Source organism: Pituophis catenifer, unplaced genomic scaffold, assembly GCF_029215685.1.
Source record: "Pituophis catenifer annectens isolate HBS135680 unplaced genomic scaffold, rPitCat1.0.hap2 SCAF_6, whole genome shotgun sequence".
Taxonomy (NCBI): Eukaryota; Metazoa; Chordata; class Lepidosauria; order Squamata; family Colubridae; genus Pituophis; species Pituophis catenifer.
This window is the reverse complement of record NW_027256886.1, coordinates 56250509-56274232: the sequence shown is the minus strand read 5'-3', so window position 1 is coordinate 56274232 and position 23724 is coordinate 56250509. Positions and strand designations below refer to the sequence as shown.

Below are 23724 nucleotides of genomic sequence, written 5' to 3'. Positions count from 1 at the left end.
GTTAAGGAAAATTGGCATCATCGCAATGGCTGCAGCACTGCTAAATCAGAAGCTGACACAGAAGCAGAAAGGAACAGGAAATCTTTAAATTTCCCCCCTAGCAATCTAAACTATATTGGGATCAAAAGAGGACAGGCTTCCGATAACTTCAAGTATACAAACATTAAAAACCTTAATATGGCATTTTTGTTTTTCTGTGACCCTCACTCAATAAACCATATTAGAAAGACCCACAATAACCAACTCAGATACGCACTTAGCTGGAATCAATAGTCTTTCGTCCAGGATACTACTATCAACTGCTCTTTGGAAAAGTTCATAATAGTTCTAAAATATTTACTGTGTATTTGTTTACAATACATTTTGGTGGGTTCTTTTTTTAGTATCCCATTAAAATACATACATAAACCAACAGAACTTGAAAAGAAAAATGCTGCCTTTCTACCTTCCTCATTGCAACTGTGTGGACTGAATATATGGACGCCCGATAGGCTGCCAGCATAGATTTGGGAATGGGACTGTACCTTGAACAGACATGTGCAAAAATAGCTAGCCTGCAAACCGCTTCACTCTGTGTGCGCATATGTATGGCCATGCTTATGCTTAGGAATGAATACAACCTCTGTCCTATCATAATAGCAATAGCATACAACTTCATAGTGCTTTACAGCCCTCTCTAAACGGTTTACAGAGTCAGCATATTGTCCCCAACAATCTGGGTCCTCATTTTACCGACCTCAGAAGGATGGAAGGTTGAGTCAACCTTGAGCCATTCAGAATTGAACTCCTGGAGCTTGCAGTAATGCATTCTAACCACTGTGCTACCACCGCTCTATCGGTAAGTACCATATGGTGGTCTTAAAATAAGCAAGTTTTCCATACAGCACTAGGATGTTCTGTCCAATGTCACCTTCTCTATGGCTAGTTGTGTGTCTGCTATTTCAGGATACAGTAAGCTATATATGACATCTGACATGTATTTGATTTTTTTTAATCTATAACTGGCAAGAAAAATGCAAGAGGCAAATGAGGATTATGCTATGGGAGGAAGATAAAGAAGCATGGAATTCAAAACACATTGTGCTCTTTGTGTGGGTGAAAGAGACCACATACCCTATATGACTTCATTACTCTTTTGCTTAATCTTTGCATTTAATTAGCTTTTCAGATTCACAGAATCATTTTGCAGATGAAGCTTATAATCATTGTACGAAAATTACAAAATACATTTCCAAGAATCAAGTTTCCATCACCAATACAAACATACAAGGAATACAAACATATGCCTGTATTAGATGTTCTGTTTACAAAATGTTATTTTTAAATTGGGAAAAAAATCAGCATCTTTATTTTAACGAATACAGTTCATTGCATGCAGCCCAAACTAAACAGGATAACATTCATCCAAGCAAGGAATGCTTGATACAAACCCATTTCAAATAAAAAGTTAGTATGCTGAATTTAGAGTTAGCTGTCTAGGTCTAGAAGAGATTGCTGTCAGCAATACAAATGGGTACAGCAAGATATTCTGCCAATTTTCTCTCAATTGCCAACCGCCTTCAGCTACTTCCCCACATAGTTTAGAGTTGTTAAAACTTCCAAAATATTGAGTGGGAGGACACTGATCCCTACAACAGAAAAGAAAAAATTGCTTTCCATTTGGAAAATATTATTTGCCTTTTACAACAGAGATAAACTTCTTAAAAAGAGATAAACTTCTTAAAAAGATGTAATTCTCCCCAAATTGTCTATCTGGCACACCAGTTTAATTTGCATTTATATTTCTGTTATTGTTAGGCTCGGAGCTACTCGAGAAGAAAAGGGGGAGACAAGCAAAGCCTTTTCATGCAGCATTAAAGATTTAGAGAAAAAGTAGAATACACTATGGGTGCATGTATACATGTACCTTTCCCAGTCAAGAGTAAATGTTACTCATCCCCAAAGACAGTTTAAAAATGAGACGAAGTGCTTCAGCTGGTTATTGACATTTAAAAGATAAAACCAATGGCCTTGTATTCTGGCACTTTTGCATTCTTATCCTCAGCACTGTCTCTCCCCTACCATCTCAAAATACATGATTATTATGCTGTCTGATCATAGCACACCACTTCTTCCTAGTAGCTAGCCATATAAAATGTCAGCAGAAGCTAAGCAACTTTCACAAGTGTCATTTACAAGAGATTATGTTACACTCCCTGTGCAAATCATATCTCATTTTCGTGCCCTTCTCTAAGAGGCTTAGGCCAATAAGTATGTACGAATGTAGCAATAGCACTTAGACTTATATACTGCTCCATAGTGTTTTACAGCTTTAAATTGGGCAGTTTACGTCAGCATATTCCCCAATGTTCTACTGTTGCTAGTTTTCTTGTGTTCTTTTTGTCTTCTTTACTCCTCTGTGCAAATGCGATGAATAATCCCCTTTTCAAGTGATCCGTCTTCCTTACTAGTAAGAGCACATATCATACCCAGATGATTTACATATGTAAGACACAGCTATATTTCAAATGTGGCACTAAATAAAGTAGGCACTTTCATTTGTTGTCATAATTCCTCCCAATGAGGTAGAATACATTCTATAATCCAATAAAGGCAAAGATTGTGACAATAGCTAAAACAAGACCACTGATTTAAATGGAACTTGTATTTTTTCTTATCTACACCTTCAAGAAGCCATCATTTCCACACATTGTTCAATGTAAAGCACAAGTCTCTTGTCCTTACATATCATTTATGCCTTTATTTATACAGAATGCTGAGGCTCGAACATAGGAGTGTTGTATAAGGATAAAAGGGCTGCAATTGCAGGACTGTAATAAAGACTGGGAATTCCTCTTTGGAATTTAAGAGAAAGCTCTGAATTTTGAGTAGATCTTTTGTTGGATCTCCACTCCCTGCCGTCTTAGAAATATCTGTGGCATTGAGAAAGGAGAAAAAGGATAAAATTGGGAATTCGGCAGGCTCCGTATATATAAGAGCCAAAACTTTCACTGTCCTCAACTAAACCCCTGATGGGAGAAAATTTAGAATTCAGAAGCTTCTAAAAAAACCCCACCCAAATCCTACAATATTAATTCTAATGGGCAGGATAAAGAAACCTGGAACAATGCAATAAAATTTCTGAATGACATTTATCTTGTTGTTCAACACTGGGGATCTCAAACAATGGTAATAGGATTACCCTGTTAGGAAATCTACCACACTACTAACAAATACATGTGTTTGTATGCATGCATGCATACATACAGTATCTCATTTGAACAGCAAGGGATAAAAATCTGCTTTATCTCCCCAGTTACCCAATTACTGAGTATTTACTTTGTCTAAATAATAAGATAATCTTTTCAAGGACTGATTGTTACTATTCTACTACTCTGCAAGAGTTGCAAAGTATTTGAACATTATTGAATATGCTCAGGCTTATCACTTCAATAAACAGAATTATAAAGCCTTCCTAGATATTTGATAGGTTAATATAGTGGATCTCAACCTGTGGTCCGCAAACCCCAGGGGAGGGCACAATGTCATCACAGGGGGTCCAGAAGGCTTAAATAAATGTGATGATTTAAATCTTAAGTTAAGTCTTGGGGGTCTGTGGCCACAAAAAGTATTTAAAGGGGGGGTCCGTGGTGAAGAAAAGGTTGAGAACCACTGGGCTAGTACAAAAGCAGGCAAAAGTTCTTTGTTTAAAAGAGAGTGTGGAAGTGCGTAAACTCTTATTTCAGTGATTGGGAAAACAAGTAAGTGTTCTTATGATATATTACTGATTCCTAATAGTTCAGCCATTTATATTGCACTCTTGTACAGAAAGTTGCACAATAATTAAAAATTAATGTAATTTGGTGCCTTGTTTTCAAACTTGCAATGAACGGATAATCTGCAACCCACAAAGAAGTGAAATCTTATTTAGCTTTCTGAGAAGAAATCAGGTTGGCAACAGTCACTCAATTCCTGGAATTTCAATACTCTTGGGCAATGCACTTTGCAATAGTGTTTAACTGGATATTTGAAGTTCCTTCATATATGGTACCTGAAACAAACCATCAGGGGAAAAAATGAATCAAAGGAGGCATACAAAAACTGATTAAAGCACTTTCAGCTTTAGTTTACCATGCCACAACGTAAATGTAAGGGAGCAATCAACTGTTGTTCGTCCTTTGTATAGTCCAGACACGAAGCACAACCACGAATACAAACTCTAACTTCATTATAAACTTACATTAATATAATTTTGCAAGACTGAAAATATTTCTCCTCTATGTTCCTTTTACTTCCTGGAAAACTAGGGAGGGTGCCTTCTGACTTCCCATGTTCCCTCATGGTTCTGAGAATCTAGTCAGCTCCTCCTCCTATCTCTCATTGTTATGCCCACAGGCTATTACATCGATATAGATAAAATTGCTATATTTATTGCAATGACAACCTGTATAAATGACAGTTCAGTGGAGTCAGGGATGTATTAATCAGTAAATTGTTTACTGATGAAAAAATGATTGCATTTATATAGTGTTCTAAAACATAACATGATTTATTTGATTTTGATTAACTGTGTATCAGCAAAGCCATAAGCCATGTTTTATAGCATTATGTGTGAATAAAGCCATCATGGCTTATTTAACAAGGATATGAATTAATTAATTAAATGAAAGGAAGAAATATAGATACGTTGTGTGTGAAATTAGGAAAAGAGAGGATATAATTGAACTGAAGGAAAGTAGTATACACAGAATTGAGAATATTCAGGGAAGTGAGAGGATAAATAAATGAAAAGGCTAAAATGGATGTAATAAGAGTATTTGATATATTCACTACCTTGAGTTACCTATAAAGTAATAAAGGCAGGATAAAAATCTAATGAATAAATCTAATGAATAATAAAATATATACACATACACACGAATACAAAGGAAAGTTACTTTAACTGCTCTTCCTCTAAGAAAATTAGGCAGAAGAAATGTATCAGCTTTCATTACCATATTTTCAACTCATCTAAGCCAACCATCCCATTTTAAAGGAAAATGTCAACTCGCCTCTGCAGGCTTGCGTCGGATGGCAAAGAAAACGCTACCAGCAGCTTCCAGATGCTTAAACGATTTATTTCCTCGAACAGCCCGTCATCGGCAAGTGAACACGAGCGAAATACACGCAAAGTCGGCGTTGGGAGCAGCTGCCTCCCAACGCCTTTTAAACCTTCGCGCCTGCCCGCCAACGCCCTTCCGGGTACAGGATCTTCAGCGCACGCGCGGAAAGGCCCCTCCTGCAGCGCGGCGATGGACATACGGGACGTCGGGCATCAGAAGCCTAGCTAGCCTATCCCCGACCGCTGGGTGACCGTCCGCCTAATTTGCCAAACACCCCCCTCCACCGTGTAAGCTTCGAATCCGCGACCTCCACCCCCCCCAATCTTCACGGTGCAGCAAGTTGAGCGCCAGGAGCCTCGGTCGATAAGGATCACTGTCGCCGATATATCTGGCGGTGTCGAGAGGAGCTCGACAGGCGGCTCCCCCTACCAAAGGTGCTCCTGGAAAACAGAAATAAACACGTTAACATTCAGCTCACGGGGGTCGATATATATTCGGGTTGGGCTTTTGTGGATATCGTTTATGGAATATCTGAAGCAACCGGTTGGCCTTGACATGACTAGCACCAACCCAGGATGCCTCCTCGAGAGGATACCCTTTCCACCGGACTAGGTATTGTATTCTACCCCTATGGAGTCGGGAATCCAATACCTCCTCTATCTCGTAGCGATCTCCCTCCACGGGACCAGGTCGTGGCATATGCTCTCTCACCCCTTCCACCGGCTTCAGTAAGCTACTATGGAATACAGGGTGCACCTTGCCCAGGAGGGGAGGTAATTTTAATTCTACGGTCACCGGATTGATGACTTTGACAATGGTAAATGGTCCGAGGTACTTAGGACCCAATTTACGGCTAGGGATGCGTAATTTCAGGTATTTAGTTGAGAGGTAGACCCGGTCCCCTACAGCAAATGGCTTATGGTCTGCCCTTTTCTTATCCGCTTGGTACTTATAGGATTCCATTGCTTTCTCCAAGGCGTCTTTTATTCGTGGCCACCGATTCTTAATATCAGTGGCCCATTTATTAGGGGAAACCCGTTCCTGACCTTGTACTTCTAGGTCAGGGATAGCGGAGAATTCCTTCCCTGACACCACCTGGAAGGGGGTACTTCCTGTGCTACTATGGACAGTGTTGTTGTAGGCTATTTCGGCAAAAGGGAGAAGGTCCGACCAGTTGGACTGTTGGTATGCTACATAACAGCGTAGATATCGCTCTATCATGGCGTTAGCCCTTTCAGCAGCACCGTTGGTGCTCGGATGAAAACCCGAACTGAGACCCTGTGCCGCCCCTAGCATCTTCACAAAATTGCGCCAGAATTTTGCGGTAAATTGGACCCCCCTGTCTGAAATGATACGCCGCGGTGGCCCATGAATACGGTATATATGCCAGATGAACATCTTTGCCAATTTTTTAGCTGATGGTAGCCCGTGGCATGGAATGAAATGGGCTTGTTTCGAAAAGAGATCAACCACCGTCCAAATTACCGTATTGCCATTACTGTCCGGTAGGTCTACGATAAAGTCCATGCCGATGTCATCCCAAGGCCGTGTAGGCTCTGCTACAGATTGCAAAAGACCGAAAGGTTTTCCTGGCCGAGATTTTGCCGTGGCACAGGCCTTACAACTCTTTACATACTGCTCAACCTCTTTTCTCAGATGGGGCCACCAGAATTGTCGTCGTACTAAATGTAACGTTTTCAAAAATCCAAAGTGACCAGCCGTCTTGGCATCATGACATTGGTGTAGTACTGGCTGTCGCAGTGACTTGGGGATGTACAACTTATCGTTAACCCACGCAAATCCGTCCCGGTGTGTTATTAACTCCCCATGTTCTGATATCCATGGATCAGTAACTAACGCCTGTTGCAGGTTATCTTTCCACGAAGGCGACGGCCCATCATGTGATGTTCGGGCTACCTGTTGATGTTTTGGCACCATCGCTTGTACTACATCTTCTCTTTTACTAGCGAATTGCGGTAATCTTGAGAGTGCATCTGCTAAAAAATTCTTCCCCCCTGGCACGTACTTCAACTCAAAGTTGAAACGCTGGAAATACTGGGCCCATCGTACTTGTTTGGGTGATAAGCGTCTCGGGTTTTGGAGTGCTTCTAAATTTTTGTGGTCCGTCCAGACCTCGAATTTAACACCACTACCCTCCAACAAGTGTCGCCACGTAATCAGAGCCCATCTCACCGCAAAAGCTTCCTTTTCCCAAATGGCCCATCGCCTCTCAGTAATAGAAAATTTGCGGGAAGTGTATGCACAGGGATACAGTGTTCCCTCAGGAGTTCGCTGCAATAACACTGCACCCACTGCGACATCGCTAGCATCCGCTTGCACAATAAAAGGTCTTACTGGATCAGGATGACGTAAGACAGGGGCCTGCGAGAACAAGGACTTTAGTCCGTCAAAAGCTTCTTGGCAATCCGGCGTCCACGTGAGGAGTTGTCCTGGTTTCGCTTTCATACTTGTTTGCTTTGTGCGCAATAACTCAGTTAAAGGAAGGGCGATATGAGCGAACGAAGGGATAAACTGCCTGTAAAAATTCGCGAAACCAAGAAAGCTCTGTAATTGTCTCCGTGTTGTGGGTGCTTGCCACCCCAACACGGTGTCTACTTTCTTTGGATCCATTTCTATCCCAGTTCCCGATATGCGATACCCTAAATAGTCCAATTGAGTGCGATGAAATTCGCACTTCGATAACTTCACGAAAAGTTTTGCATGTAACAATTTAGAAAGTACTTGTCGTACGAGGGCTGTATGTTCCTCCATCGTTTTGGTGTAAATTAGGATATCATCTAGGTAGACAAGCACTCCACGATACAGGTGCTCATGGAGCACCTCGTTTATGACCTGCATAAAGACGGCCGGGGCACCTTGTAGCCCAAACGGCATCACACGGAACTTGTAACTGCCTAATGGACAGTTGAAGGTGGTTTTCCACTCATCGCCAGGCTTTATTCGAACTCTGTAATAAGCTTCTCGAAGATCCAACTTCGTGAACACTTTTCCGGTCGCTAAAGTTGCAAGTAAGTCTTTCATTAAAGGTAATGGATACAAGTGTTCAACGCACACAGCGTTTAGGCCCCGGAAGTCCACACATAATCGTAACCCCCCATCTTTCTTCTCCCGGAATAAAACGGGAGCAGCCATATGAGACCGGCTAGGCTGAATAAAGCCCCGAGCTAGGTTTTTATCTATGTAATGTCTAAGTTCCTCTAGTTCGGCCCTTGTCATAGCATACATACGTGGCTTGGGTAACTTAACATTCGGTTTTAGCTCTATGGCGCAATCGGTGGCTCTATGGGGGGGTAGGACTTCACATTCCTCCTCATTGAACACATCTGCTAAGTCCCTGTATATGTCGGGATACCCTAGATCAAAGAGTTCGTTGGAACAGGGTTCTTTCCCCTTTGTGTCGACTCGATGCACCCGATCCTCCAGCTCTGGGTCTGGCCCAACACTCAGTCGAAGCTTTCGGAAACCGCCCTCCCACCATATCAACGGTCTCCATTTATCTAACCACGTTAGCCCCAATATTATGGGTTCCACCATGGCATCCACTACTATAAACCGGATGTTCTCCCAGTGCTCCCCAATCTCTAATCGGACTATCTCGGTCACCCGCGTTGCTGGCTTACCACCCAAAAGAGAACCATCCATTTGTTCAAAGTTGATGGAAGTTCGTAACCGCAGCATACGAAGACCTAGTTCTTTAGCTACTGCCTCACGAATAAGACACCGGGTACAACCCGTATCGATAAGGGCTTTTTGATGGCTAAAGTTTGAGGTTTGGGGGTGTCTTAGCACAATGGGAATGACAAACGGGCGAACTGGCCCACTCACCATGGGATCGTTTGGAGCGTCCTCCTCACTGCTTTCTGAGGCAACCTGGAGGTCCTCCCGAACCGAAGGCGTTTCCGTTTCCTCTCGACGACCACGAGATGTCCTCGGGGTTGTTGCCTTGGACCACTCAGACGAGGAGCGAGCCCTTTCGTGTCCACCACCAGACGTCGGCGGGGGTCTGGATGTGATAGGTGGCCCAGGCGGCACCGGACAGTCAGCTGCCCGATGACCCAGTTGGTTACACCGGAAGCAACGGATGGTTCCCCGTCCAACTGGTACCAAAGAACGAGGTGTTGATGAACTCGTGCCTCTTTGGACCACCGTTCGCTCTGTACCTCGGCGAGGAGGAGGTGGATAAGCAGCCACTCCCCGTGGCCGGAACTCACGCAGGCCAACATCCAGATCCACCGCGGCATTAAACCAATCTGCTAATTTGGGGGGTAGTCCCCGATAAACACAGGCCTGCCGTAGTTCTCTATCCAGCCCCAACCGGAACTGGTGCACTAAGAGTCGTTCGGGCCAGGCCCGCAAACGGCCAGCTACAGTGCGAAACTCCTTAACGTACTGTCGAGCAGGACGCCCGCCTTGTTTTAAAGTCACTAGTTCTCCTTCCAATAGTTGAGTTCTTGACTGGTCTTCAAACCGGACACGCAAAGCCTCCAAAAATAACCCTACATTCGCCAACTCTTTTGCATGGTCGCTATGGAGGTCTGCCACCCAGTCTGCTGCCTCACCCTGTAATACAGCCGTGATGGCAACCACTATGGCCCACTGCGACGGGTAAAGGTGACCATATAGGTCCATATAGCTCAATATTTGGCTTAGGAAGAGGGAAACCCTATCAGCACTGCCATCAAATGTGGCTTGTATAGGGGGCGGTCCCCAGAACTGTTGTTGTGGCTGCCCTACACCAGGCATCCACATAGGAGGTTGCCCTGCCGGCTGAGCACCTTGTTCTGAGCCAACCCCCCTCTGTTGTTGGCCCAACAGGTCTCGTGGTCCCGGGGCTGGCGGGGCCTGCCGACGTGGGGTAACCCTATCCTCCCCTCGTGACACCCCCCCTAACGCTGATGGTACTGACCCTGAGGAGGGAGGGTCCCTTCTGCCAGACCTATAGACCCCTCTCTCTAAGCGGAGTTTTGGACTAGCTAAACGGAACCGAGGCTCCGTGCTACCCCGCGTGTCCCCCTGTCCATGCCAAGCGTCTTGCCCCGATATCCATGGCTGCCAGGAGGCGGCATCCCTGAAGCTGGACTCTCCAAACTTTTCACGAAGTACATCCAACGTGGAAGTGCCTACCCCTGTGGTATAGCTCCACTCACACTCCTCTTCGTCCACCCAGCGCCTTTCTCTCCAACCTTTAAACGAAGGGTCGCTCGACTGAGGCGTCAGCTGCTGCTTGGCTCCGGTGAGAGCAGAACTCTGCCACCATTCCCCCAGTGTAGGCTTCCCCCCGCAGGAGCTATCCCCCTCTGTCTCCGTCACAACGTTCTCCCGCAACTGTGGCAACTTCTCCTTGGAGCGCACCACCGGCAGCACCGACTCCTCCAACACTTGAACGGTCTCCGCCTCCTCATCCCCAGCTACCTCCTCTGGTCCCGGTGCTCCGGCCGCCGTACCTTCCGCCATGGCTGTCACGAAGCAAACCGGTGGTACCAGGAAAAACAACGCCGACTTTCTGTCAACTCGCCTCTGCAGGCTTGCGTCGGATGGCAAAGAAAACGCTACCAGCAGCTTCCAGATGCTTAAACGATTTATTTCCTCGAACAGCCCGTCATCGGCAAGTGAACACGAGCGAAATACACGCAAAGTCGGCGTTGGGAGCAGCTGCCTCCCAACGCCTTTTAAACCTTCGCGCCTGCCCGCCAACGCCCTTCCGGGTACAGGATCTTCAGCGCACGCGCGGAAAGGCCCCTCCTGCAGCGCGGCGATGGACATACGGGACGTCGGGCATCAGAAGCCTAGCTAGCCTATCCCCGACCGCTGGGTGACCGTCCGCCTAATTTGCCAAACACCCCCCTCCACCGTGTAAGCTTCGAATCCGCGACCTCCACCCCCCCCCAATCTTCACGGTGCAGCAAGTTGAGCGCCAGGAGCCTCGGTCGATAAGGATCACTGTCGCCGATATATCTGGCGGTGTCGAGAGGAGCTCGACAGAAAATTACTAAGGAAAAAGACAAGAAAAACTCCTTGTCAGATAAATGAAGAATTTGCCCCTGAATATCTATCAGAAAACTCTTAAAATTGATGCTTTTTAACAGCTTTGCAATAATTAAATTCTGAATTCAATGCAATGCAACATATAGAAATGCATCATATATAACTTACCAATCTTGCAGTCCCTGTAATATTTTTCAACTGGATAATCTTTTGTGAAGCCAACTCCACCCATCCATTCAATACATTTACTTGTTGTTAGAGTTGCAACCTTTAAGATATACAATAAGCCTGTTATGAGGGTTTATGAACTGTTTGGTTTCTACTATTAACCACCCTTCTAATAAATATACTACAAAAGATACAAAATATTAATCAAATAAAGCCATGTTAAATTAATGATGCATAATTAAAGAGCTCTAAAGCTTATGGATCTCAAGTGGAAAACTATAATTCTTTTGACCATAGCAGTTTAGTTTGAAATATAATTTGCCACAATCTGACAAAGAACTTTGATAGTTATATGACAAAAAAATTAAATGGGGATGCTTAAACCAAACGAAAACAACCAAACCAAACCAAACCTTTGAGCTCATGGCAGCCTGTATTTGAATTTTATTTCAGAGATATCGAATTTGTACAGGATTGGATTTACAGTGTTCAATAAGATAAAATTTGCTGTGATAACACACTCTAATTTGTTCGTATTTAATTTCTTACTTTAAGAGGGTCTATTAGCCACTGAAAGCCAGTTTGGTGTAGTAGTTAAGGCATGAAGCTAAAAATTGTGAGTTCTAATTTTGCTTTTCACACAAAGCCAGTGAGCTAGTCACTTTTTTTCAGCCCTAAGAAGGAAGCAATACAAACCACTTGCCAGAAAAAAAAAAACTTGCCAGAAAAACTGCAAGGAGTGGTCCAAGGCACCAAAAATATCTGCAAAAAAACAAAACTCCACTCACAAGCCTTTGGGACTGGAGCAGCATATACTGTAAACTCTAGCTAGCAAATAAGCATACACATAATCAAAATGTATAATATAATTTCTCTCTTTTAAAGTAGGAAATAATTTATTCTTTCTTTTTAAAATAATCCTCTAAAATATATTTAAGGTTTCATTTTTCGTTCCTTCTGCCCTCCCCTCTGCATAGCTGGCTGAAACAGAGATTTGAGACCTGAAAGAAACAATAAATTCCCTTCAGTTCTGCTTAAAATTTAAACAGAAAAAAATAGAGACCTTACCTCTGCTGTGTAATATTTGGCCATGCTTGCTTGTTTTATAAATGGCTTCCCAGTTTCTGCAAATCGGGCTGCATTGTAGGTCAGCAACCTTGCAGCTTCAATCTGAATGGCCACTTGAGCAATCTGATGTTGCAGTCCCTTAGAAATAAAACTTATATTGAAACATTGCTCTCGGGAAAAAAATAACTCTCCTTTCACGGCCATCAACAATACATGGAGTTCTCAATCTTATAGTAGCATCCTTGCAATTCTTAAGCAATCCTTTACTCAGTTATAAATCTAATTGGGCTTGAAAGTGCTTAATCATGAGTGAGTGTGTAAAGATCAGTGACTAGAATGGCCAAAATTGAATTAAAACTAGACAAAGGAGGGGAAACCATTGTTGTCCTGGTTGTTCATCAAAATTGGTTACATACAATGTTATATATATGTATTACAACTGCTACCTGACAATGCATATGGATTCTGTAACAATTTTGTCATGACGTATAAAATAATAAAAGCAAACTATTTTTATCTGGAACAGAAGTGACATTTTAGATATGTTGTTCAATTGAATATGTTGTGGTTATTATACATGGACTATCAATATATTATTTTGTGGTAATTACTCAGTATTAGCTGCAGTAGAATAGTAACAGTACGGTATAGCTCATGGCTCATAAGGTTTACCTCTACCAGCCATAATTATTTATGTTTTATCACCTATTTCACAGAACACATCAATCAATACCTGAAAATCAAAAATGCTTTTTCCAAACTGGGTTCTTTCCTTTGTGTATGGGATAGTATGATCAAAACACCCCTGTGCTAATCCCAGCATCTGTGTGCAGATAAACAAGCATTAAAATTATTGCAAAGCACCTTAATTCACATAATACCTTAATTTTATGGCAACTATTGCAACAGGTTTATCACTAAATAGTGGTTCCTGAAAGACTGGTAATTTAATCCTAGATTTGTTCATTCTAAAATAGGGCTGGCATGCTGTCCTAACATAGTCAGCTAATATGATCCTATATGAATTATATGAAACATCCAGAAACATCTGGAAGCCATAAAATGCCTCCCGTTAAAAAAAGAAGTTACTGAGGTGAAGAAATCCATATTATCATTGTCTTATTCTCACTAGGAAAATACTGCAGCAAAGAATAGATTACAGAGTTATTTGCTTTACTCCAAAGATTTGGATCAGTATTTTTGAAGGGAGGTCCTTCTGCAAAACGAACGAAATCTATCTGCCAAATATGGGATTTCACAGAGACACAAATGTGGTCTAAGAATGATTAGCTGTCTTTCTTTAGGAAAAAGTTACAAGCCTTCAAAAGGATTTTTCAGAACTGCATATAGATACATATAGGAATTTCTAGGATTGTCTTAGCAGAGAAACTATTCTGTTCAATGTAATTTTGAGGGACCTGTCACATTTAATCATTTCTCCATATAGAAAGTAACCATAATATTTAATATTAACATTAGCTGTGTGATTCAACAAATGCCATGCCCCTAAAGAAACCATGGCTTCTGTTGATTGAAAAATAGTTCTTTTTTGATGATTATATACTATATGCAAAGAAGAGAGTCATGCTATAACTTTAGAGAACAGTTGTACTTATGACAGCTGTAAAAATCAGAAGTCACATCTGTATATCAATTTTTTCTTTTCTAGTTTTTCTTTTCTTTTTGCACCTTGGCTTTCTCTTTTTTTCTCATTTCCCCTTCTTCTATTTTAGTTCTAATTTTCTTTTATTTTAGTTTGCACTAATTTTTCTAAAACTTTCAAAAAAAATATATTAAAAATAAAAATAGTTCCTTTTTTCCATAATGTGCCATTTTTTTTTAAACAGATGGCATGTTCAAAGGTAGATTGCAGTATGTGACAGTTGCCTGTAGTTCAAAGGAGAAAAAAAAGGCAAAAAATCCAAGCTCATGTTTTTGAGCATGCCTAAAATTATTCTTTGTACTATTTGGTATGGTCAACACTTTTATCCCTAAGTATGCATTTCTTTGGAATTAACTGTCAGAACTGTTTCCATTCTGTTACTGTTCTCATTCCTGCTTAACTGACTTTCTCATGCATCTAAACTCTCTCTGCATGTTGTTATTGAGCTTCTGTTTCAGCTTAATATTGCAGGGGCAATTGTTCTCAAAATCAAAGTGGAACTCGAGTTAAAGTTCCTCTTTTATTGTGATTTGCCCATCAAGGCCAGTTATTTTCAATTATATTCACCTGTGCAGCTATGCCAATTCTTCCTTTATTCAGCATTCCAATAGCATACTTATAGCCCTGACCAACCTGCCCCATTATGTTGCATTCAGGAACCTATAAAAAAAACCAAACAAATGAAAAATAAACAAAAGAAACAAAAGCATAATCAGTATCAACTCCTTTTTTTTGTTGTTGTCCTTTCCAAAAGTCAAAAGGCCATTATTTATGACACTGCATTCAAAAACATTTCTGGGAAAATCTAGTTTTAATTTTTTTAATACACGTTTTAAAAATGAAGAAATTTAAAGCAGAGCAGAAAACAAAAATGCTGCAGCTTTTGATATTCAGAAATTGTCTTTTAAATTTGGGTCACTTATAAATTATGGCCATGTGCCTTTCAATTGATAATATGGATTGATAAGATATTTACCCCATTAGGCTATCACCCATCTATATAAAATGCAAACCTGAGATACATCATTCTCTTTCCAAATTCATAGTGTTCTATAACTTTAGCCTGCTGGCTTACCTCGTAGAATTTCAAACTCAGAACCAAATGCAACACTGCTTTAAAAGTTTTATTCTACCTTCACATTTTCAAATGTTACAGGACATGTAGATGCTGCTCTGATTCCCAGCTTATCTTCTTTCTTTCCTACATGTAGGCCATCTGAATTACGGTCTACTATGAAACATGTAATTCCTTTATAGCCCTAAGGGGGGGAAAAAGGCAAATACAGTAATACATTAACCATGTTGTTGAGTATATACCACATAAATATATTCCAACCCTTGCAAAATAATTCATACTCAAAGTTCCACTCAAATAAGTGGGTCCTTCTTTAGGCATCCATAACTCTTTTCCTACACAGGTGATCCAACTGCAGTTCCTGCCATAGTGTTGCATTTTGTATCAAGACTTGCATAGATTCTCTACGCCAGAGCACCCAGGTTAATATACCGTATTTTTTGGAGTATAAAACGCTCCAGACTATAAGACACACCTAGATTTTAGAGGAGGAAAACAAGGAAAAAAATATTTTGAACCAAATGGTGTAATAATATATTATTTAATAAAATACCAGTATAGCAGAATAATTTTTACAGGTGCTAACCTTAACCCTAAGCCTAACCCTTTACAAACAAATGCTAACCTTAACCCTAATCCCTAACCCAGGGGTCTTCAAATTTGACAACTTTAAGACTTGTGGACTTCAAACTCCCAGAATTCCTCCTCCAGTCATGTTAGCTCAGGAATCCTGGGATTTATAAAGTCCACAAGTCTTAAAGCTGTCAAGTTTGAAGACCCTTGCACCCCTAACCATTTACAAACAGGTGCTAACCTGTCAGGCAGCGATGGGGTGGCAGCGGGCAGCAGCGGGGTGGCAGCTCAGGCAGGCAGGTGGCAGCGGGGCAGGCGGTGGCAATGCAGCGGCAGCTCAGGTGGCAGCGGTCTGGCAGCAGATGAGACAGGCTTCTCTGGGCAGCGGCGATGGTGTGGTGGCTCAGGCGGCCCGGCAGGCTTCTCCAGGCAGCGAGGGGTGGCGGCGATAGGGCAGCAGGTCAGGTTAGCTGTCTGTTGCTGCCCATTGTTGCCATTGCCACCATCACACCAACTCCCTCCCCCTTCCCTCCAGATATGGCTGATGCAACATCTGGTGTATAAGACGCACCCAGATTTTCATCTTCTTTTTGGGGAGGAGGGGAAATGTGAGTCTTATACTCCGAAAAATACGGTAGTTAATAGTATCTGGTTTGGCAACACAATGTCTATACTATTCTAACACCACTTCTGGATCATCTATGTAGACACACATACATACCTGTAATGAAATAAAAAGCTTCCAAAATTTTGAGTGACTTCAATGTAAATTGCTCATGGGTGATTTCAGGCAAGGAATTTGAAATTACGTAAGATTTTGTTTTATTAAATGAGATTCAACGAGTTATGAGCCTCGGTGGTGCAGTGGTTAGAGTGCAGTACTGCTGGCAACTTCTGCTGACTGCCGGCTGCCTTTGAATTTGGCAGTTCAAATCTCACCAGGCTCAAGGTTGACTCCTCTGAGGTGGGTAGAATTAGGACCCAAACTGTTGGGGCAATATGCTGACTCTGTAAACCACTTAGAGAGGGCTGTAAAGCACTGTGAAGCAGTATATAAGTCTAAATGCTATTGCAAGTGAGCTTTGGCACTTGTATGAAACTTCAATTGAATTAAAAATGTGTGTTACTTTATAGCATAAGATTCTGCAACATACTCCTTGATAGATGAAGAGATTACTAGCCTCTGATTTGAAGCAAATGTTTTGAGAGCAAGATACCTTCAAAACATTGACGCAAAGCAAAGAAAAGCAGGGTTTTGTTTGCACTGCAATTGGATCACCTCTGCTTCCAAAGAAAGTCCCTTCTTGAATAATCTTTTAGGCCACCTGAAAGTGTTCAAAACTTTAATCTTCAGTGAGGTCACAAAGTGTGGTCACCTTATTTCCAAGCACAGTAGGCTTTGCTGTTCTGAATAAACAGGCCTCAAATGAAGAAAAAAAAATCCTCTGGAACAGATAACAATTTCTGCCCCTAATTGTCTGCTGAAGTTTCCAGAAGGAAGATACTCTATAAGCTGAAGATTTATGTGAAAATGGCAATTAGAAAAAGCGAGATGAAAGCTTGACATTATCCTATATTTTTAACCTTAGTATAACAATACATGCACAATCACATTGCAATGATTTTAACTACTTACTGCTGAAGGGTTTGCATTTGCCATCACCAAAAACACCCCTGCTTGTTCTGCAAAGCTAATCCACATCTTTGATCCATTGATGATGTAATAATCCCCTTGCTTTTCAGCACGAGTCTTCATCGAGAAGGCATCACTGCCAGCTCCTGGTTCAGAAATGCAGATGGCGCCCATCTACCATTTAACATAGAATTCAGAGGTCAGCTAATTCCACTGGACACTGAAAATGTAGGTTTGGCAAAGTAATCAGAGAAAACTTCCCTTTTATGGTATTGGCCTTGAAAGAAGTCAAGACAATTTTAAAAAATCCAGAGGCAAGAGCTTGATTACTAATTTATTGATACAATTAGCCATTGTAAATAAAGGCAGGTAGTCAATCAAGAGACATTTGAAGAGTTTTCTCTTTACAATAGTTTTGAAAGATATGCTATTCAAATGTAATTAGCCATGCTGCCTTTTCTATTTCACATATATATTTAATGCATATTTAATCACTTCAAAGATATTAATTTAAATGTGTGTAAAGATGCTCAAGCCTTGATAGTACAGGGGTTTAGTGCACCCTGTTATTAACACAGCTGCCTGCAATTTCTGCTGGTTCGAATCTCTCCAAGGCTCAAGGTTGACTCAGCCTTCCATCCTTTCTAAGGTAGGTGAAATGAGGACCCAGTTTGTGGGGGCAATAAGCTGACTTTGTATAAAATATACAAAAGAATGAAGGCTATTGCTTAACGCATTGTAAGCCGCCCTGAGTCTCCGGAGAAGGGCGGCATATAAATCAAATTTAAAAAAAAAAAATCATTATATTTTTAAATATTATTTTTTAAAATGTATTAATGGTTGGGTTTTTTATGGTCTATTTTTTATTGTATGCCATTCAGAGTCATATTCATAGGGTGGATGGCTACATAAATGTGATAAATAAAAGAAAATGAAATATTTAATAATTTAATAAAATTGAAACTTTAAAAGTAACATTTCAGACTTTATAGCTTTTATCTTAAACCACTAGAATGACCTTGGTTTTCTAGTCAGTAAAATACACTATAATTTTGAATTGCAAAATTTACAGGTATCTAAAACAGCAAAAGCTCCAAGTAAGAGATTATGTTATAAAACACAGAGATTTAATAAATCATTAGCAACTCTACATACAGTAGGTAGTCCTCGACTTACAACCATTCATGTAGTGACAATTTGAAGTTAAAATAACACTGAAAAAAAGTGACTTACAATGGATCCTCACACTTAGGAACATCACAGCATTCCTCACTATCACATGATTAAAATTCAGACAATTGGCAATCTGCAAGTATTTATGACAGTTGCAATGTACCAGGGTCATGTGGTCAACATTTGCAACCTTTCCAGCTGGCCTCCAACAAGCAGAGTGAATGGAGAAAAAGCTAGATTCGCTTAAACTGCAATGATTCGCTTAATGACCATGGCATGGGTGTGACTTTCTTAACACCTGCTTTGCTTAGCAACAGAAATTCTGGTTTTAATTGTGGTCCTCAGTCAAGGACTACCTGTACAATGCCAATTGGGAATATGTTAATGTTAACTTGAACATCACAGTGTTTCAATGTAACCTTAATGGGGATTGGGATCTTAACTTCATAGTAATATTACTCACTTAGTAGTGATAGTAAATGACACTAGTGCAAACTTTGTAAATCTATGTTTTACTTTAATCATCGTGCTTTACCTACCATGTCTTTTGCCAGCCTGGGCAAATAGGTCCTCTTTTGTTCTTCAGTGCCATACGTTGTAAACATTTTATTAGTGAAAGTATTTTGGAGTTCGCACGCAAGTGATACAGATGGGTCAACTTTGGCTAACTCCTCAACTACTAGAATGGTAGAAAAGAAAGAAGATCCGGTTCCTCCATATTCTGCTTCAAGTTCAATACCCATTAACTAAGAAAAAAAAAAGAATAAGTTTTTGTTACGGAGAAGAAAAGTGTACAAGTTGTGATTTATATCCCAATATAAAAATTCAAGTCAAAGCAAGAGCTACTGACATCCAAGTAATTCCAAGTTAGGGTTTAAATTTAAACTATTTGGGTTTAAATCTAGAAAGTCAATGGAATATTAGGCAGCAGACCTTGAAATCAGTGATACATAAACCACATTGTGAGATCTTTATTTTTACTAAAGAATAATCAAAATGCTTGTTGCATAATACTACACATGTATCTTTCCCAATCTATTTCCACTGAAGCAATTTGCTAAATTGTCTCTCCTTTAAAGTAGAAGATAAAGAGTAAAATCTAGAGGAAAAAATGAATGGAAACCAGCATTCTGTCCCAACGTTCACTTGGCAATAATCATAATTAATTTTTAGATTATACTATTCTATAACAGACTATAGTATTGTAGCTAACAACCAAACAATATACTGTACGTGCATGGAGCTTATACTGTATAAAACCTAGTTAAAGATGAAAAAGAAGCTTAAGTCATTTTTAAGCATAAACAATCATGTACAAACCCCTTGTTCAAATAGTCCTCGGAGTAAAGAATCATCAAATTTTGCATCAGCATCCATTTTTTGTACTAATGGAACAACTTGTTCTTGAGCAAATTTTTTTACTAGACAAAAGAAACAAGGATACAAAGGAACCAAGCTTTAATATATTTATATACATATTTAAACAGCAGACTGCCAATACCCTACACAAACCTCCAAGATGAGGGATACAATATAACAAGCAACTATATATGGGCTTGTAAGGTAGTCTCTAGCTTAAAGATCCTAGCTTGTAAAGAACAATGCTAGAAGAACTGAATGAGTTGCACTCATATTATTAGCATACCTTTAGTATAAACAATCCAGTGTTATGTCCTTCAGATTTGCACAGACTACTATTTGTACAATGCCGAGACAGGACAAATATTTCACAAATGAACCCATTTACAAACTACTATATATACTGGATTTGGGGTATTTCTCTATTAGGTACTTATATAAATCTTTTAAAATCAAGCTTCCATCACTGTCGTTCTGCAAAATCTGATCTTGTTACTGTTATTATCAGCACAGCAACAGTTGAACGATTCTATAATTTGTTTAAATCACTAGTGAGTATCCAACAAATTTCAGATTTTGTTGAAAGAATTTGAATATATTTAATTACACCGGACACATTACCTGATTGTTTAATCATTAACTCTTCTTCTGTATATGTCTGAAGTGGAGCACAAGTTAATCCTTCTTTGACTATATGTGGTAAAGCTTCTGATTTGAAAGATTTAGAGAGACAAGAATGTGTCATCCAATCATTTATGCAGAGAGGCATATTCCATCTTGGCTATGGGCAAAAATATTTTAATATAAAGAAAAAAAGAAAATACTTAGAGATAAGATTAGATTCAGCAAATAATGATATTTCATATAAAATCTGTAGTTCTAATTTGTACTATATGGCTGTGCTAGAGAATATATATATATATAGGATTTTAAGTTGGGATTTTAGCCAGGGTTTTATGTATTTCAATTAACAGACTTTTAATGATGCGGGAAAACACCCGAGATTTTTAACTTTTTACATACACACACCCGCGAAAACTTGAGAAGACAGATATATATATATAACCAAATTAATCTCCAAAACTGAACATTATGGAAGCCATTGAAATAGAAAAACACCTCCATAACATGAATAAACGTGACGATACCTCCCGCCTACCAGACATCTGGAAACTAGCCCTTGTCAACAAATGAGTCCCAGCACCCACAGACAGAAAAATCTACACCCCAGAAACCAGACACCCCCCCCCCAAGACCTCCAACCAAATCACATTCCAGCCAGCTACAAAGATGAAGCCCTGCCACCTGGTGGAGAAAAACCAACCATACACTCGAAGCCAAGCCAATAGACACAGACTGGGATTCCCAACCAATCAGAACTAAGAGGTGGAGCCATCTCAGCAAAGCAGACTACCAGCACCAGATTTGAAATACTAACGGCAGTTGCTGCAGAAGACCCCTTATATAAGCCTGATGATGGCAGATGAGATTCTGTCGAAACGTTGCCAAAGTGCTCTCAATCTTACACGGGAGAAGACCCGAATACACCAAGACTTGCACACACACACACACACACACACACACACACACACATATAACATTGCTCCTAGAAGCACGAAGCCGAAAACACCAGCCTGAAGAGACTTCGTTGAAACGTCGCCAAGACACTTCCAATTTTACGTGGGAGAAAACCCGAATAACCAAAGACCTACATACAAATACCAGCGAAAACCTCAGAAAACAAATATATATATATATATATGTATATATATATATATATATATATATATTATTATTATTATTATTATTTATTTATATTTAAAAAAAACAAAATAAAAACTTTTTAACACATGAAAATCTTCTCAAAAGTCGGGGGTCGTCTTATACGCCGGGGGTCGTTCTCACAAAATCTTACAAAGCTGTACGTGGAATTTTGTGTGTATAAAGTGTGAAAGTTGGTTTTTGGGACTTTTTGTGGCTGTGTGAGGTTCCTGCTTGTTGCAGGGGCCATTTTGGTCTAGCACAGCTGCTTTTACATTGTGGGTGAGCCAGTTGTGTTGTATTGTGTGTGTGTAAAGTGTGAAAGTTTTTTGGGGGGGCTTTTTGTGGCTGTGTGAGGTTCCTGCTTGTTGCAGGGGCCATTTTGGGTCTAGCACAGCTGCTTTTACATTGTGGGTGAGCCAGTTGATGTTTTTTTATTTTTTATTTGGTGTGCATTGGAAGAAGAGTAGTCTTATACGGCGAGTATAGCCCAAACCCTATATTTTAACAGGAAAGGTTGGGGGTCGTCTTAGACGCCCAGTCGTCTTATACACCGTAAAATACGGTACTGTTTCTTAACTGTGTTCGCCGCCCTGAGTCCTTCGGGAGAATGGCGGCATATAAATACATGTAATAAATAAATAAATAAATAAATCAAAAGTACTTGTGAATCTTTAACGTTGTTCAGGAGGAAAAATGTCAGCAACTGGATCTCTATGAAAATTAACACAACAATACAGAAGCTCTGACATTCCTTTCACCTTGTTATCCTTCTTGTAGTTTCCCACTGAACAACCCTAACCCTATCTGTTACCCTTTATTACACATCACATCAACACATTCTTAATTTTAAAAGGTGACAATGCTTTAACACTGTATATCACCTGAACCCTGCAATCTGGGAACATAAAGCTGTGGACTGCAACCACCAAACGTGGCCATAACTTAGAGTTAACACAGAGTAAGGGAACCAACTCTAATCATGCCCCCCCTGGTTCCTCATCTGTTAAATAACAGTTTCTAATTCCTTGTCAAGGTTCATGCATTGCAACACATAATTCTTTTTTTTTGTGTGTGTGTAAAAAGTTTTTATTTTTTACACATACATACACACAAACATACAATATATTTTTGCTGATCAGATTATTTGGCCGGTTAATAAATTTAAACAATTCTTAATTTTACAACTAAGATTACCATTTCTATACCTCCTTTTTGCCATTGTGTTCACTTTCATCTATTTTTTTTATCAATTTTACCCTTCATTTTCATCTCTAATTTTAACCAAATTCCAATTTCCCTTCTATTCTATATTAAACCCCAATCCACAACACACAATTAATTTTGTGTCGCAGGCCACAATGTTTGCTGTCACACAACAGCCCAAGCCAAAATATCTGGCTTAGAAGACATCTCAGGATTTGCAAAACTGCCTTCCTAACTTCCTGGCCTCGTGCCCACGGTAAAAAGATAGGGATTCGTCTCGATTAGTGTCCTGGAACCAGCAACATCCCTCGCCAATCACCTAGTTATTTGAACATCTGGATGTGCCAGGCACCGAGCGCGAGCGAGCCCCTTCGGCGTGTTAAACTTGCGCTCTGCCACGGAGCCATCCAGGCGGCAGTTCTTCGCCTGTCGCCCTTACAAGTTTTACAGCCCCTTACTTTCCTGCAGCGTCTCAGCAAAGCCAAAGCTCCCGCAGGTGCCATCGTTGACGTCTAAAAGCAATGTAGCTCCTGGCTTCTCCCAATTCGCCTTCTACGTTCTGTCCCCCGCTTTTCAGCCGCGCAAGGTTAGATAAGCGCAGATTTGCATGAGGACCTCAAAGAGATAAGAGAAGGCGCTATTTTTTTCTTCTTCTCACTTCTGGTTCCCGTTGGAATCCCGCATCTGCGGGGCTGGCCACTCATTTCATCCTTTCCAGACAAAACTTTGTCATCTGCTCAAGCGACGAATCTTTGCTTCAAAAACGATGCTCGGGTAGACAGCGTTATGCCCACCAAAATGATTTGCTTTAATCCCGTTCTTCTCCTGCAGGGCCCCGGAGCCCATCTGGCGTTTGAGAGCCGGAAGCTTTTTTAAAAACAAAAACAAAAGCCATGAACTCTCTGGGAAAATCCTTCTTTAAAGCCCTTTTCCTTGGCCCGAGCGGGACGCGCCGTGT

At 40.6% G+C, this 23724-nt stretch overlaps 1 protein-coding gene across 4 annotated transcripts; it reads right to left on the bottom strand.

Moving 5' to 3' along the window:
• Positions 1–1133: 1133 nt before the first annotated feature.
• Positions 1134–23330, bottom strand: ACADSB (acyl-CoA dehydrogenase short/branched chain). 4 transcript variants are annotated; one of them, XM_070945677.1, is made up of 11 exons: positions 23225–23330; positions 20421–20580; positions 19761–19861; positions 18980–19186; positions 17271–17441; positions 15120–15245; positions 14554–14646; positions 13057–13146; positions 12324–12461; positions 11256–11355; positions 1134–4030 (listed from the first exon to the last, which is right to left on the bottom strand). In XM_070945677.1, exons 1-11 carry the CDS (start codon positions 23267–23269, stop codon positions 3960–3962), a joined length of 1302 nt encoding a protein of 433 aa, XP_070801778.1. In that variant the 5' UTR covers positions 23270–23330; the 3' UTR covers positions 1134–3959. The 4 variants fall into 4 exon arrangements, with proteins under 4 accessions (XP_070801778.1, XP_070801777.1, XP_070801776.1 ...); XM_070945676.1 differs by lacking the exon at positions 1134–4030 and adding an exon at positions 5091–5521; XM_070945675.1 differs by lacking the exon at positions 1134–4030 and adding an exon at positions 10678–11091.
• Between the last annotated feature and the right edge of the window lie 394 nt (positions 23331–23724).

Bases quoted from the DNA above. Each gene is read 5' to 3' on its own strand.
- ACADSB (XM_070945675.1), bottom strand. From the start codon at position 23,269: ATGGCACCTGCGGGAGCTTTGGCTTTGCTGAGACGCTGCAGGAAA. The intron at 19,187-19,760 runs GTTTGTACATGA...TTTTTTTCTTAG, and splicing joins GAGGACTATTTGAACAAGGG to TTAATGGGTATTGAACTTGA. The intron at 15,246-17,270 runs GTAAGTAGTTAA...TCCCCCCCTTAG, and splicing joins CAAATGCAAACCCTTCAGCA to GGCTATAAAGGAATTACATG.